This window comes from Symphalangus syndactylus, chromosome 19 (assembly GCF_028878055.3).
Source record: "Symphalangus syndactylus isolate Jambi chromosome 19, NHGRI_mSymSyn1-v2.1_pri, whole genome shotgun sequence".
In the NCBI taxonomy this organism is placed as follows: Eukaryota; Metazoa; Chordata; class Mammalia; order Primates; family Hylobatidae; genus Symphalangus; species Symphalangus syndactylus.
The window spans coordinates 90,708,430-90,725,431 of record NC_072434.2 but is presented as its reverse complement, the minus strand read 5'-3'; the positions used below and the strand labels follow the sequence as shown (position 1 = coordinate 90,725,431).

Here is a 17,002-nt window from a genome sequence, read left to right as displayed (position 1 = left end):
GATTCTCATCCTTTCTTGGCCACACATCCATTTAATCATCATGTCGTGCTGATTTTACTATTTTACTGCCTAAAGATCTGAATTGGTTCCCTTCTCGCCAGCTTCTCTAGTACTACCTGTTACCATGGTCTCTCTTCTGGATTAGCTGCATTGTTAACTACGATTCTTTCCAACTTCTTATTTATTTTCTACACAGGAGTTAGAGTGATTATTATGCTCTAAGTTCTGGCGGTTGGTATGATAAATAATAGGCAGTGAGCAAGTAAGTAAGATCCTGACTTTGATAAAGCTTCTGTTATGGAGCACAGAGACAGTGACAAATGCCCGTGATTATATGATTGAGTGTGATTGGGGTGAGCACAAACTCACCTGTGAGTAGGTGGATACAGAAGGGTTTCCTGTAGAGGTGACATTTAACCTGAAATCTAGAATTAAGGTAGCTCTTTCTGCTTTTCTTTTGATTAGTGTTAGCACAGTATATCTTTCTCCATCCATGTTCATTTAATCTATTTATATGTAAATGGGTTTCTTGTGGATGACATATAATTGGGTTTTGTGTCTTGATCCACTGTGACTATCCCTGTCTTTTAATTGATGCATTTAGATCATTGACATTCAAAATGATTATTGATATAGTTGGGTTAATATTTATCATATCTGTTTTCCATTTGTTGCCCTTGTTCTTTGTTCTGATTGTTGTCTTTCACTATTTTTTACCTTTTGTGGTTTTAATTGAGCATTTTGTATGATTTCATTTCCCTTCATTAGCACATCAGATATATATATATATATATATATATATAGTGATTGCCCCAGAGTTTGCAATATACATTTACAACGAATCCAAGTTTACTCTCAAATAACACTTTACCGCTTTACAGGTAGAATCAGTACCTTAGAATGACAAAATAGTTTTAATTCCTGCTCCCTCTCTTTAAAAAAAAATTGTTTTAGAAATGGGATCTCTCTCTGTCACCCAGGCTGGAGTGCAGTGGCCTGAACACCCCTCACTGCAGCCTCGACCTCCTCGGTTCGTCATCCTTCTTCCCCAGCACCCCCTCAAATAGCTGGGACTACAGGCGTGCACCACCATGCCTGGCTACTTTTTGTATTTTGTGTGGAGATGGGATTTCGCTATGTTGCCCAGGCTGGTTTCGAACTCCTAAGCTCAGGCAATCCACCTGCCTCAGCCTCCCAAAGTGCTGGGATTATAGGCCTGAGCCACTGCGCCTGGCCCCTGCTCCCTCTCTTATGTCATTTATTTAGCTTATACGTAAACATACATAATTAAATACATTGATGCTATTAGCAGTCTTTTGAACAAACGATTATCTGTTAGATCAATTAAGAATAAGAAAAATGAAAGTTTTTATTTTACCTTCACCTATTCTTTCTTTGATTCTCGTTCTTTCTTTATGTAGATCTAAGTTTCTAACCTTTATAATTTTCCTTCTCTCTACAGAATTTCTTTTTAACATTTCTTGCGGGTGGGTCTACTGGCAATACATTTCCTCAACTTTTGTTTTCCTGAAGAAGTCTTTATTTTCCCTTTACTTTTGAAGGGTAATTCCACAGGGTACAGAATTCTAGATTAGTAATTTTTTTTTTCTCTCAGTACTTATTTCATTCCACTCTCTTGTACATGGTTTCTGAGAAGTTGGCTATGATTCTTTGTTCCTCTATGTGTAAGGTGTTTATCTTAGTCTGTTTTGTGCTGCTATAATAGAATAACTGACACTGAGTAATTTATAAAGAACAAAAATTTATTTTTATTGTTTCAGATTTATTTCATTTGTTTTCAACATTTATTTTAGATTCTGGGGGTACATGTGTGGGTTTTCTACAGAGGTATACTGTGTGATCCTGAGGTTTGGAGTATGATTGAACCTGTCACCCAAGAAGTGAGCATAGTACTCAAAAGGTAGTTTTTCAACTCTTGCACCTCCCCCTCCTTCCCCTTCCTTATATTCTCCAATGTCTGTTGTTCCCGTATTTATATACTTGTGTACCCAATTTTAGCTCCCACTTGTAAGTGAGAAAATGCTGTATTTGATTTTCTGTTTCTGTGCTACTTTGCTTAGGATAATGGCCTCCAGCTGCATCCATGTTGTTGCAAAAGACATATATATATATATTTTTTTCCCCGAGACAGAGTCTTGCTCTGGCACCCAGGCTGGAGTGCAGTGGCACGATCTAGGCTCACTACAACCTCTGCCACCTATGCTCAAGTAATTCTCGTGCCTCAGCTTCCTGAGTCGCTGGGGTTACAGGCGCCTGCCACCACGTCTGGCTAATTTTTGTCTTTTTAGTAGAGACAAGGTTTCACCATGTTGGCCAGGCTGGTCTCGAACTCCTGACCTCAGGTGATCCACCTGCCTCGGCCTCCCAAAGTGCTGGGATTACAGACATGAGCCACTGCGCCCGGCCCAAGGACATGATTTTATTCTTTTTTATGGCTTCATAGTATTCCATGGTGTGTGTATATATATATATTACATGTTCTTTATTCAATCCACCAATGATGGGCACCTAGATTGATTCCCTGTCTTTGCTATTGTGAACAGTGCAGGGATAGACATATGGGTACATGTGTCTTTTTGGTAGAATGACTTATCTTCCTTTGGGTATATACCCAGTAATGGAATTGCTGGATCACGTGGTAGTTCGAGTCTTAGTTCTTTGGGAAATCTCCAAACTGTCTCCACAGTGGCTGGACTAATTTACATTCCCACCATCAGTGTATAAGTGAAGAGCAGAAATTTGTTGACTCACATTTCTGGAGGCCTGGAAGTTCTATATTAAGATGGCTACATGTAGTGAGGGCCTTCTTGCTGTGACATCACATGGTCGAAGGGCCAAGAGACAAGAGAGCATCAAATACTGGAATTAATCCTGCCCATGAGGATAGAGCCTTCATGGCCGAATCACCTCTTAATGGTGCCATCTCTTAACACTGATATAATGGTAATTAAATTTCAACCTGAGTTTTGGAGGGTACAGACCTTCAAACCATTGCACACACCTTACAAGTATTTTGAGATTTTCAGAAAATGATATATTACTGAAACCATTTCAGTATCTATGAACACCTAAAACAGACATACACTTATCTTTAGCTATAAAAATCTGGCTTCTCTCAGTATTTTAAAAAACTTTTGATTTTCTGTAGTTTGAAAATGACATGCCTAGGTATAGATTTTTGGACTTTTATCCTGCTTGGTGTTCTCTGAGTTTCCTGGATCTGTAGTTTGGTGCCTGGCATTAATCTGGGAGAACTTCTCAGTCATTATTAATTCAAGTATTTCTTCTGTTCCATTCTCTCTTTATTCTTCTTCTGACATATCCTATTACACATATCTTGTAGCTTTTTGTAATCATTCCACAGTTCTTGAATATTCCGTTTTTTTTTTTTTATAAAGTCTTTTTTCTCTTTGCTTCTGAATGTTGGTGGTCACTATATTGAGATAGTTCTAGCTCAGAGATTCTTCTCTCCAGCTATGTCCAGTCTACCAATAAGATATCAAAGGCATTCTTTATTTTTGTTGGTGTTTTTGATCTAGCAGTTCTTCTTGGTTCTTAGAATTGCTGTTTCTATGCCTGTATCTCCTGTCTGTTCTTGCATGCTGTCTCCTTTTCCACTGGAATCCTTAGCATATTAATTATAGTTTTTAAAATTCCTAGTCTGATAATTCCAACATCTTGCCATATCTGAGTCTGGTACTAATGTTCGCTCTGTCTCTTCAAACTATGTTTTTTGCCCTTTAGTATGTGACATAGTTTGGTTGTGTCCCCACCCAGATCTCCTCTTAAATTGTAGTTCCCATAATCCCCATGTGTCGCGGTGGGTACCTGGACCAGGTGGAGATAATTGAATCATGGGGGCAGTATCCCCCATCCTGTTCTCTTGATAGTGAGTTAGTTCTCATGAGATCGGATGGGGCTTCCTGCTTCCCTGGGCACTTCTCCTTCCAGCTGCCATATGAAGAAGGATGTGTTTGCTTCCCCTTCCACTACAATTATAAGTTTCCTCCACAGCCCTGTGGAACTGAGTCAATTAAACGTCTTTCCTTTATAAATTACCCAGTCTCGAGTATTTTTTCTTAGCAGCATGAGAATGTACTAATACAGTATGCCTTATAATTTTTTCTTGATAGCTAGACATGATGTAAAAGGAACCACTGTAAATAAGCCTTTAGTAGTGTGATAGCAAGATGTAAGAGGAGTCTTGCTCTGTCTCCTAGGCTGGAGTGCAGTGGTGCATCTCGGCTCACTGCAAGCTCTGCCTCCCGGGTTCACGCCATTCTCCTGCCTCAGCCTCTCCAGTAGCTGGGACTACAGGCGCCCACCACCACACCCGGCTAATTTTTTGTATTTTTAGTAGAGATGGGGTTTCACCATGTTAGCCAGGATGGTCTCGATCTCCTGACGTCGTGATCCGCCCGCCTCGGCCTCCCAAAGTGCTGGGATTACAGGCGTGAGTCACCACGCCCGGCCAAACTCTTTGTTTTTAAATGTACAAGGAGATTTAGTTCTAGGCTCAGACAATTATAAACAAGTTTTCCACCTTCATAGAATTTGGTCGGACACTTGAAAGCTGCATTGGATTTGGATAATTCTTCATTTTGTGGAACTGTCCGACAGAATGTCTGGCTCCTTTGGTTCCTGCTCATTAAGTGCCTGTAATTTTCCATAAACATTGTGACAAATAAAAATACCCCCATAAATTTCTCAAACAACCCTCAAGATAGGCGTTACTCCCATTGAGAACTACTGGTGTGGTTAATTAGTTTGTGTTGTGAACTATTATAAATACTATAAAATACATTATGAAAATGTATAGATTCTGTAGTTGTTTTTTGAGTCATGTATGCACTGAAAGAATTGTGTTATAGATGTCATTTCCTTTTTTTCCAGCATAAAACTCTTGTCTCCTTTTGTTTTTGCTTAATGTAATATTTTAATTTCCTTTGTCTCTCAAGCCAATTTATGCTTATTGTATATCATTGTTAATTTTCAGCTATGACAAAAGTAAATACTACAGCCAATGTTATGAGCAAAATCTTAATTATATCCTGTATTGGAAGTAATGTAAGAAAATAGGAAAAAATGTAAATCAAGAAGGTTGTCTTTTAAGAAATTGGCAAATATATATGACAAATGTGTCATTGAGGTCTTGACCAAGGTTAGTTTGTTGAGTGAAGATAATGCCTTTTGTTTTTGTATGATTGTCATGTTTTGCTTCAAAGTCAAAAGGAGCTGCGTAAAAAGATTTCTTTGTAAGCCTTTCTGTGGTATGCTTGTATTCGTAACCTTTATGGTAAGATGTGATAGGTGAAGCTGAATGATAAATTTTAACAGTCAATGTTTTAAAAAGAAAAGGAATGGGCTGATATGTGGTACCATATTACAGACCAATTTTAAGTGGTATGATTGCTTTTTCTATTTATGCCTAAATGATCTGATTTGGCTTTTAGATGGAAATAATGAACATATTTTTGCTGAAGCAAATGAGAAAATAAGTATGTTTTTCAGGCAATGATCTAGGAATAAGTTTAAGAAACATTTTGTCTAGTTTCTAGTTATTGTTGAGAAATAAGAGCTCCATATAAATTCTGTTAAGGACCTAAAGTTGTTTTAACAGGAAATTTCCAAAATTTGGATGTTTAATTCCAAATGCTGTCATCTAACCAATCGGTTGTTCATTATCTGGTGTACGTTTTGTAGTTATCTCACCCTGGTAAGCTGTCAGGAGGCTGAGCTTCTCAAATATTTAGGTTTTAACAGAGGGGTTATGGATGATCTCTTGTAGTTAAAATGAGCATTGATTAAAATCTGCTCTTAAGGTCTTTTGCCTCAAATGATCTCTGCCTTGTTTTGCTGAGTGTGAGCCCTGTTCAGCTGGACACTGAGGCATTTGAACAGAGCCTAAGGTACTTTCCGATAGACCCACTGGCACTATGTTGTCCGTTCTTGCCTACACGCTCTGTCCATGAGAGCATCTGACAGGTTTCTCAACTTCTATGATCAAAGGAAAACTTCTGCCAAAGTTACGGTTCTCCCTTCTATCAGTAAAACACCAAAAAAGTCAACACTCTTCTTTCTTGTGAGTGCAAATGAATATGAATTTGTTAGTTTAACCCACTCACATGCAAAGACCAGGTGAAAAAAAATATATAGGTTTATCTGAGTCAGTGAATACTAACCTAACTTTCTAAAGGGTGATAATAACAAGCATGGGAAACTGTGTTAAACAATTTATACACATTTCTTTAGTGCATAGACTTTTAGAACTTTTAGGATGCTAAGTATATTTTGAATCTCTAAGTAGGGTCAACATGATACTGTGTTTTTAAAACTTACTTGACAATTGTACCATATATATTTTAGGCCTCTTACACACATTGGTAATTGCTAATTGCTAGTCCAAGACTAGCCCCCTGAGCAACAGAAGCTTGTTCTTTCACTGAGTTGTATTTAATATTATGCCTTTCAGTGAGTACTCATATTAAAAGTCATATGAAAGGCCATTATAGTTGTGAACTGTTGTTAAGGACATTGTTCAGTGTGTTGATTAGCATTCTTGGAATAAATCCCTCCTGTGATTTAATACTTGGTGAAACTATATGTTTTTACTTTCTGTCAGTTGAGAATTATATAAGCCATTATGCCTTCTTTTTTGCCTTGCTTGTAAGGCAACTCAAATAAATGTACAAATACTCAAATGTAATGCAGAAATTATTCAGCTCTCATGTTTAGCATGCTAAGAATTTTTACTCTCTCTTTTTATATTTAGGCAGTTTGATAGTTAGATATCAGCTTTTGAGCCTTCCTTTATCTTTAATGGAGGGATAATACCTACCATTTGGATTATTATGAAAATCAAATGAAACATGCTTTGTTATTTGCTTAGCCATGTGTCCAGTACCTTGTAGAATGCTAAGTAAATGCTAGCGTGCTTTCCTTTTTCCCCCTTCCATAATTTTAGTATTTTCTGTTTCTGGTTTTGCAATCTCATTTCATACACATCTTTACTTTGAATCAGCTTAGTCTTGTTTAGAAATGAGTGAAGTGTAAATGCTAAAACAAAAGTTATGAACAGCACATTGAGAGGGTTGTCCTAGTGGAAGTGAGGCAGCTGTGAGTAGCGTTGATGGAAGGAGTGATGCACCTGTTAGAAGCAATGTCTCCACCATTTGGGTTACTAAGAAATAGAAGACAGACCAAGCTGTCACCCAACAGTTGACATGGATAGTCTTTCTGAGCAAAATACTGGTTTGACATTGAACCTGAGTCACAGTTTTGAAGTAGTTGCAGCTCTTTAGAAATTTTTGGTTGTGCTGTATGTTTCTGCTGCAAGTGGAAGTGGGAGCAGTCCCTTTAAGGAGGATTTTATAGACCCAGAAATTATGCAGCAGATTTATAATTTTTGAAGTAAGAATGAGTAGGGGTATCAGGCATTTCAGTAATGGAAATTCCAATTTTCAGAATGTAACACGAGAGACATTTGATTGAGGCTTCTTCTACTCACCAGAGCTAAATATTAGATGATCTGGATTTTATTTCCATATGAAAGTGATTCCGTGTGAAAAGAGCTGTGGCCTTTCTGATCCAAGGCTCAGGGATAGTATCCTTCCCTTTAGTCCATTCATCCATACATTGGCAACTGTCTCAATGGTCTCTTTAGCCACACCAGCACACGGCTAGGATCATGGCTTAGGTGACCATATAATTTGTCATCAAAACCAGAACTTTTCAGAGTGAAAAGGGGCACTATTAGTATTTAAGCCAGGACATAGATACAAACCTAGACACATCCAGGACAAATTGGACATTTAATAATTTTAGCTAATAGCTCTTTTTAGGTTGCTTTTAAAACAAAGAGATTTTATATTTGGGGGTATGTTAGCCCTCCTGATATTTCTGTAGCAGCACGGAAATTCAGAAGGCTGTCATCCCTATTTTGAGTCTTCTGAACCTTGTGCTTTATTTTCTAATTTGGAGTGACACTTTCTTTTTGTATTCAAAATGACTATTGTTGAATCCTATTTAATCAGTTCAAAGACCATCTTATACATTATTAAGTAAGCTATAATGGCTCTTTCTTTGGACTCCACTAGCCAGGTAATAACCAGGGGACAAATTAAAGCACAGAGGTGAAGCTGAAGCTTTTAATGTCCTTACATAGTAATTGCATACTTGGCAAAGACTCATCCTGGATTATTTTCAGATTTAGAATGTTGCTTTTGTTTTCCATTGTGCAGTTACATTTGGACGATTAAAATTTAATGTTTATGACTCATGATGTTCAAAACCAGTATAAATGAAACTTAAATTTTAGGTCACCTATGTTCTCCCCACTCTTGTCTTAACAGAAAAAAGCTTGGCCAGACCACAAGCGGGAATGCAAATGCCTTAAAAGCTGCAAACCTAGATATCCTCCAGACTCCGTTCGACTTCTTGGCAGAGTTGTCTTCAAACTTGTGAGTATAAAACTCATGAAATATAGGTGGGTTTTGGTTAAATAAGCATATACAGTTGCATTTTCAGGTATACCTCAGAGATGTTGCAGGTTCAGTTTCAGACCACCACAATAAAGCAAATATTGCAATAAAATGAGTCTCACAAATTTTTTGGCTTCCCAGTAAATATAAAAGTTATGTTTACATTACACTGTAGTCTATTAAGTGTGCCATAGCATTAGGCCAACAAAAACAATGTACTGCTGTCTTGTTGTAATTGAAATATACCTTTCTTTTTTTTTTTTTGAGACAGAGTCTGGCTGTGTCCCCCAGGCTGGAGTGCAGTGGCACCATCTCAGCTCACTGCAAGCTCCGCCTCCCGGGTTCACACCATTCTCCTGCCTCAGCCTCCCGAGTAGCTGGGACTACAGGTGCCCGCCACCACGCCCTGTTACCTTTTTTGTATTTTTAGTAGAGACAGGGTTTCACTATGTTGGCCAGGATGGTCTCGAACTCCTGACCTCGTGATCCGCCCACCTCAGCCTCCCAAAGTGCTAGGATTACAGGCTTGAGCCACCGCGCCCGGCCTGAAATATACATTTCTAAAAGTGCTAAGGATCATTAGAGGCTTCAGTGCATCATCATCTTTTCGCTGGTGGATGTTGATGGCTGCTGACTAATCAAGTGGTGGTTGCTGAACTTTGGGGTGGCTGTGGCAATTTCTTTAAAATAAGACAACAGTCGAATTTGCCGCATTGATTGCCTCTTCCTTTCGCAAATGATTTCACTGTAACATATGATGCCTCACAGCATCTTCACCAGGAGTAGGTTCCATCTCAAGAAACCACCTTCTTTGTTCATTCATAAGAAGCAACTCCTCATCTTTTCAAGTTTTATCATGAGATTGCAGAAAATCAGTTGCTTCTTCAGGCTCTACCTCTCTCTGTTTTAAAAAATGTTTTAGCTTCTATTTTAGATTCAGGGGGTACATGTGCAGATTTGTTACATGGGTATGTTGCATGATGCTGAGGTTTGGGGTATGATGGATCCCATCACCGAGGTGGTGAGCATGGTACCCAGTAGCTAGCTTTTCATCCCTTGCCCACTCCCTGCTTCTTACCTCCCCCTTGTATTCCCCAGTGTCTGTTATTCCCATCTTTATGTCCATGTCCACCCAATATGTAGCTCTCAGTTGTAAGTGAAAACCTGTGGTATTTGATTTTCTGTTTCTATGTTAATTCACTTAGGATAATGCCCTCCAACTGCATTCGCGTTGCTCGAACAGACGTGATTTCACTCTTTTTAATGGTTGCATAATATTTCATAGTGTTTATGTATCACATTTTCTTTATCCATTGTACTGTTAACGGGCACCTAGATTGATTCCATGCCTTTGCTGTTGTGAATAGCACTGTGATGAATGTATGAGGACATGTATCTTTTTGGTAGAGTGATTTTTTTCCTTTGGATATATACCCAATAATGGGATTGCTGGGTTGAATGGTAACTCTTTGAGAAATCTCCAAACTGCTTTCCACAGTGGCTGAACTAGATTACATTCCCACTAACAGTAGATAAGTGTTCCCTTTTCTCTGCAGCCTCGCCAGCATGTGTTATTTTTGATTTAATAATAGCCACTCTGGTATGAGATGGTGTCTCATTGTGGTTTTGATTTGCATTTCTCTGATGATTAGTAACGTAGAGCATTTTTCCTATGTTTTTTGGCCGCTTATATGTCGTCTTTTGAGAAGTGTCTGTTCTTGTCCTTTGCCCACTTTTTATTTTTACTTTTTGAGACAGGGTCTCACTCTGTTGCCCCAGGCTGGAGTGCAGTAGCATGATCATGGCTCACTGTAGCCTCAACCTCTGGGGCTCAAGCAGTCCTCCTACCTCAGCTTCCCGAGTAGCCGGGACCACAGGTGCACATCACCATGCCCAGCTAGTTTTTGTGTTTTTTCTTTTTTTTTTCTGGAAAGACGGTTTCATCATGTTTCCCAGGCTCGTCTCAAACTTCTGGGCTCAAGAAATTCTCCCACCCCGGCCTCCCAAAGTGCTGGGATTATACAGGTGCAAGCCACTGTGGTGGCCCTTTGTCCACTTTTTAATGAGGTTGTTTGTTTTTTACTTGGTGAATTGCTGAAGTTCCTTATAGATTCTGGATATTAGACCTTGGTTGGCTGCATAGTTTGCGAATATTTTCTTTGATTCTGTAAGTTGTCTGTTTACTCCGTTGCATGTTTCTTTTGCCATGCAGGAGCTCTTTAGTTTAGGTCCCACTTGTCAATTTTGTTTTTGTTTGCAATTGCTTTTGAGGACTCAGTCATAAATTCTTTCCCAAGACTGATGTGTAGAAGGGTATTTCCTAGGTTTTCATCTTGATTCCAGTTCCTTTGTTCTTTCCATCACATCTACAGTTTATTTATTTCAGTTCCTTTGTTCTTTCCGTCACATCTACAGTTTCTTCCTCTACTGAAGTCTTGACCCCTTGGTGTTATCCATGAAGGTTGGAACCAAGTTCTTCTGAATCTTCTGAATTCCGGTTCATGTTGATGTTTTGACCTCCCATTGGTAGAGCCTAGGCAAAGTCGATTTACCACAAATAGTAAGGGCCCTGGCATTTTAGGAATGGTAAACCAACACTGGCTTCAACCTAAAGTCACCAGCTGCATTAGTCCCTAAAAAAAAAGTCCACTTGTTCTTTGAAGCCAGGCATTGAATTCTCTCCAGCTATGAAAGCCCTAAATGACATCTTCTTCCAATATAAGGCTGTTTCATCTACATTAAAAATCTATTGTTTCGTGTAGCCAAATTCAGTTATTTTAGTTAGGTCTCCTGGATCATTTGCTGCAGCTTCTATATCAGCACTTGCTGCTTCACCTCGCACTTTTTTAGATTTATGTATGTATGTATGTATGTTTTGAGATGGAGTCTTGCTTCATTACCCAAGCTGGGGTGCAGTGGCATGAGCTTGGCTTACTGCAACCTCTGCCTCTTAGGCTCAAGCAATTCTCCTGCCTCAGCCTCCTGGGTAGCTGGGACTACAGGCACCCACCACCATGCCCAGCTAAATTTTTTGTACTTTTAGTAGAGACAGGGTTTCACCATGTTGGCCAGGCTGGTCTCGAGCTCCTGACCTCAGGTGATCTGCCCGCCTTGGCCTCCCAAAGTGCTGAGATTATGGGCATAAGCCACCGTACCTGGCCACCTTGTGCTTTTATGTTATGGAGGTGGCTTCTTTCCTTAAACCTTATGAACCAACCTCTGTTCACTTCCAGCTTTTCTTCTGCAATTTTCTCCCCTCTCTCAGCCTTCATAGAATTGAAGCAAGTTAGGGCTTTCCTCTGGATTAGGCTTTGGCTCAAGGGAATATTGTGGCTGTTTTGATCTTCTGTATCCAGGCCACTCAGACTTTCTCTAGATCAGCAATAAGACTGTTGTGCTTTCTTATCACTCATGTGTTCATGGGAGTAGCTCTTTGCATTTTCTTTCAGAACTCTCCCTTGTATTGACAACTTCGCTGTTTGGTGCAAGAGGCCTGACTTATGGTTTATATCAGCTTTCAATATTTCTTTCTCACTAAACTTACTCATTTCTAGCTTTTGATTTAAAATGAGAGATGTGCGGCTCATCCTTTCACTTATAGGTCATTGCAAAGTTATTAATTGGCCTAATTTCAGTATTGTTGTGTCAGAGAATACAGAGGCTCGAGGAGAGGGAAGAGATAAGGGAATAGCCAGCCAGTGGGAATAGCCAGTCGGTGGAGCAGTGAGAACACACACAACATTTATTGATTAAGTTTGTGGTCTTATATGGGGATGGTTTGTGGTATCCCAAAACAATTACAGTAGTAACATTAAAGATCTCTGATCACAGGCCACAGTAACAGATATAATAATAATCAAAAGTTTGAAATATTGTCAGAATTCCAAAATGTCACACATAGACACAAAGTAAGCACGTGTTGTTAGAAAAATGGCCTGGATAGACTTGTTCAATGATGCAAATCTTCAGTGCAGTGTCTGCAAAGCACTATAAAGTGAAGTGTGATAAAATGAGGTATGCCTGTGTTACTCCTATTTAAGGCTGAAATTAACCCCATGTTAATGTAGAAGGTAGATTATTCCAGGGAGTGTCTTAAGACAAAAATATTTGTTCTTTTCCTATTAGTCATGGAATCCGTAGCAGTGAAGAGATACACAGCCTCTCTTTGAAGGCCCTGCTATCTTCTTGTGGGAATAAAGATGGAGGAGGTTCTATCTTTGTGATGTGAGATGGTAGTAATCTCTGTTATATTGCCTTTATAACTTGGGTATTGTGAACGAATGCACAGGGCAAGCAGGTCATTTTCTACTTGCCTCTTCAAGGAAGATACGCATAGATAATTAGTATTAACTGGAAGAGTACTTATCTTTTTTCCTAGAATTCATTGAAGTGATTTCTTCAGCCCTTTTTCGTAAGTGGCAAAACAGTAAACTCTGTGAAATCTTGCTGTGGTGAAGCCTTTCAGATTTTTTTACCCGTCTTTAGTGTAAATATCTTTCTCAAATTATTGTAGGCTCCCGATTTGTCCTTCTCCTTTTTTTCTTTTTTGAGACAGGGACTTGCTGTCTTACCCAGGCTGGAGTATAGTAGCACAATCATAGCTCATTGCAAGCTTGAACTGCTGGGCTCAAGCCATTGTCCCTCCTCAGCCTGCTGAGTAGCTGGGACTACAGGTGCATGCCACCATGCCTGGCTAATTTTTGTATTTTTTTAGGCATAGGGTTTCGCCATGTTGCCCAGGATGGCCTTGAACTCCTGGGCTAAAGCAATCTGCGTGCCTCGGCCTCCCAAAGTACTGGGATTATAGGTATGAGCTACCATGCCCCACCTTTTCCTATTGTTTACTGACTCTTTTGGCCAGTATACAATTTTATAGAGGGTTTTACGAATATAAAAATATGGGAACTAGCGGGGCGCGGTGGCTCACGCTTGTAATCCCAGCACTTTGGGAGGCCGAGGTGGGCAGATCACGAGGTCAGGAGATCGAGACCACGGTGAAACCCCGTCTCTACTAAAAATACAAAAAATTAGCCGGGCGTGGTGGCGGGCGCGGTGGCGGGCGCCTGTAGTCCCAGCTACTCGGAGAGGCTGAGGCAGGAGAATGGCATGAACCCGGGAGGCGGAGCTTGCAGTGAGCCGAGATTGTGCCGCTGCACTCCAGCCTGGGCGACAGAGCGAGACTCCGTCTCAAAAAAAAAAAAAAAAAATGGGAACTTTTTGTACAAGAGTTTTGCATTTGGAGATTAAACTGTTGAGTGAAGATACAAGTAAGATTTTTATTTTAAAGTTGATTAATTCAGTCTAATAAGAGTGATGAATAGAAAGAATATATAGAAAATGTTCTTTTTGATGGACTTTCATTTAAATATACAAAGGTACTCAAACTTATTTATATATTGGAACACTTGCAATTGTTATTGGCGTTTTCCCCTTTTCCTTCACAGATGGATGGAGCACCTTCAGAATCAGAGAAGCTTTACTCCTTTTATGATCTGGAGTCAAGTAAGTGATTGTCTATCAGCATCTTAAAAAAATTTCTATAATTTGTTTGCTGAGTTGGCGAACAGATTTATTTTTAACTATGTTTTTCTGTTTCTTTATAATGTGATGCAAACCTAACAAAATTTATTTTTATATACAACTGTCACGCTGGTTTATTTCACTTATTCCAGGGTAGCTTTGTCCTGATAGGGGTTAGTGAAGCGCAATAAAGATGTTCAGGTTAGATGGGGTAGTGTAACCATTAGTCCAGCTGACACAATCATTTTTCTTGTTGTTTTTCCTCCCTGTTTCCCTTCTTCTCTCTCTTGGTTTCCTGTTCTGGTTTCTTTTTGATGTCAGAGAAGAGTGATTTAGTGAACGGGGGATTCCACGGAGCTTTTAGGGCTACTGATCTTTTAGATATTAAGGAAGGTAGAAGGAACAGATGACTGAGTCTCTATGGCAGTGTGGAGCATGGTTCTTCTCCGAAACTACCATGTAGGTAGCCACCTTCTTGGGATGGCTTAAAAGGCTTCCCATATCTGAGTGTTAGGCAAAGGTAGGCTTCGTTTTGATTTTGTATTGGCACAGATCCTTTTCATTAAGGTTGTAAGTGATTTCAACTCCAAACTAGCCAGGGCACATACAGTAAATTTGCTGCACAGTTTAATACTTCTGAATGGAGACAAGAAGATGATCTAGTACAGATTTATATAAGGTTGTGGGATCCGAAGTTCCCATGATAATAAATTATTATTTAAGAAATCATTGGGTTAATTTTTCTGTTTAATAAGTAATCTAAAGAATATGCATAGACATAAGCAACAGAGTTACGCTATAGTTCAACTTGATGTATCTTTTCAAGTTTTAAAAGACAGCAAAGTATTCAAATTTTCTTGTTATATTACTGCTAGGTAATTAACATCTGTTACCATGGGTTTTACTCTTCACAGTAGCTCTACTCAGTACTGGTCTCATACACATGACCTTAAGTGAAATACTCTCAAACATTATTAATTGACCTGTTGTATACTTTTAGCCTTAACACCCCATTTGTGGTATAATTGAAAACGATATTTAAAGGGGGTAGTATTGGCGTTAGAACTTTTTTCTTCTTTTGTTTTAGAACCATCTCCTTCTGTTTGGGTTGATGCCACATCATATCTTGTTTTTCGTCTTTGTTTTTTGGAGATGGAGTCTCTCTTTTTGTCCAGGCTGGAGTGCAGTGGCGCAATGTTGGCTCACTGCAACCCCACCTCATGGGTTCAAGTGATTCTCCTGCCTCAGCCTCCCTAGTAGCTGGGATTACAGGCGCGCACCACCACGCCCTGCTAATTTTTGTATTTTTAGTAGAGATGGGGTTTCACTGTGTTGGCCAGGCTGCTGTTGAACTACTGACCTCAAGTGATCTGCCCGTCTTGGCCTCGCAAAGTGTTGGGGTTACAGGCGTGAGCCACCGCGCTGGGCTCCTTTATCTTGTTTATTCAACTCAGATAACTTGAAGTTGAAATTGCTTTGCTTGATCCCTGTTCTATTCATGATGTACTAGCCACATGACAAATTTAACCTATTTGAACTTTATCTGAACTTTTTAGTTGTTATTTTCTGTCTTTTTGCCTTAGAGGTGATGCTATTTATTAGTTTAGTCATGGCTTAGTTGTAAATTATTTCATGGAAAAGTCTGCTTAAGTTTACTGACTTAATAAGAACTTATAAATTGTTTGTATGTGTGTACAGAATGATGTAGAAAATCCGGTAACACACAACCTCACTGATTTTGGTTTTAATGCTTTTTCATGTATATGCACACTTATGTTTTGATAGGTGTTTGATCTTACATTGCAGACAAAATTTGGCAGAATTTAATTGATAACATATGCATCATATTTAGTTGTCAAAAGATAAAACAATATGTATTTGCTCTTTGTCAAAATCCAATGTAAGGTAGGAAATATCTGGTTTAACAGCCAACATTGAACACTTGAAAATTATCCTTTAGAAGTTTACTTTGAGATTGTGCTATCTATTTTCTCTTTAAAAAAGATATTAACAAACTGACTGAAGATAAGAAAGAGGGCCTCAGGCAACTTGTAATGACATTTCAACATTTCATGAGAGAAGAAATACAGGATGCCTCTCAGCTGCCACCTGCCTTTGACCTTTTTGAAGCCTTTGCAAAAGTAAGTGTTAAGTTTGCTCTTTGCTAATTCCATACATCAACCATTTGCTCCTTATTTTGTCGTTGGTTACAAAAATGTCGAGAATCTTGACAGGAAATTCAAGACCCTTCATACCTTATATTACTCCCGTATCATAGTGAGTAGAGAATGAGAGAATGTATTGTGTGCATTGAAAAGGGTATGAATTTTTCTGTTTTATTAATATTCTTGTTATTGCCTGAGTGTGTTCATTGTCAACTCTTAAAGTGTACCCTTGGAAGAAAGAGTATGATTTCTTTTCTCAGAAGAAAATAGCATATCCCATTATTTTTTGTGAATGGCCTTGTTTGCTGTTGCATTGCATTCATTGAGTTTTATGTTGGTTGTTTAAGCATAGAGCCTGTCTTTGAAATGAAAAATTTATTGAAATCCATTTCTTTTCTTTTCTTTTTTGTTTTTAGACAGAGTCTCGCTCTGTCACCCAGGCTTGAGTGTAGTGGCGTCATCTCGGCTCACTGCAATCTCCGCCTCCCAGAATCAAGCGAGTCTCATGCCTCAGCATTCCAAGTAGCTGGGATTACAGGCGTAAGCCACCACGCCCAGCTAATTTTTGTATTTTTTTTTTTTTTCTTCTGTAGAGACGGGGTTTCACCATGTTGCCCAGGATGGTCTTGAACTCCTGACCTCAGGTGATCCACCCGCCTTGGCCTCCCAAAGTGCTGGGATTACAGGCGTGAACTGCCACGCCCGGCCTCCTGAAGTAGTTTTTTTTAAAAAATGATTCCGAGGGTTTATCTTGGCATAGGGAGGAAGAGTGCGAAGACTGATTTTTTTTTTTTTCTCTTCACAAGCCCATAGGTA

The 17,002-nt window shown here is 39.2% G+C and overlaps 1 protein-coding gene across 2 annotated transcripts in view; it reads left to right on the top strand.

The window, feature by feature from the left end:
• SMYD3 (SET and MYND domain containing 3) overlaps positions 1–17,002 on the top strand; it is a 745,729-nt gene that overhangs the window by 156,300 nt on the left and 572,427 nt on the right. For both annotated transcript variants that reach the window (XM_055234699.2, XM_055234700.2), the window contains exons 3-5: positions 8,373–8,480; positions 13,946–14,003; positions 16,026–16,162. In XM_055234699.2, the coding sequence (XP_055090674.1) occupies positions 8,373–8,480; positions 13,946–14,003; positions 16,026–16,162 (303 nt within the window). The remainder of the gene's footprint in view (positions 1–8,372; positions 8,481–13,945; positions 14,004–16,025; positions 16,163–17,002) is intronic.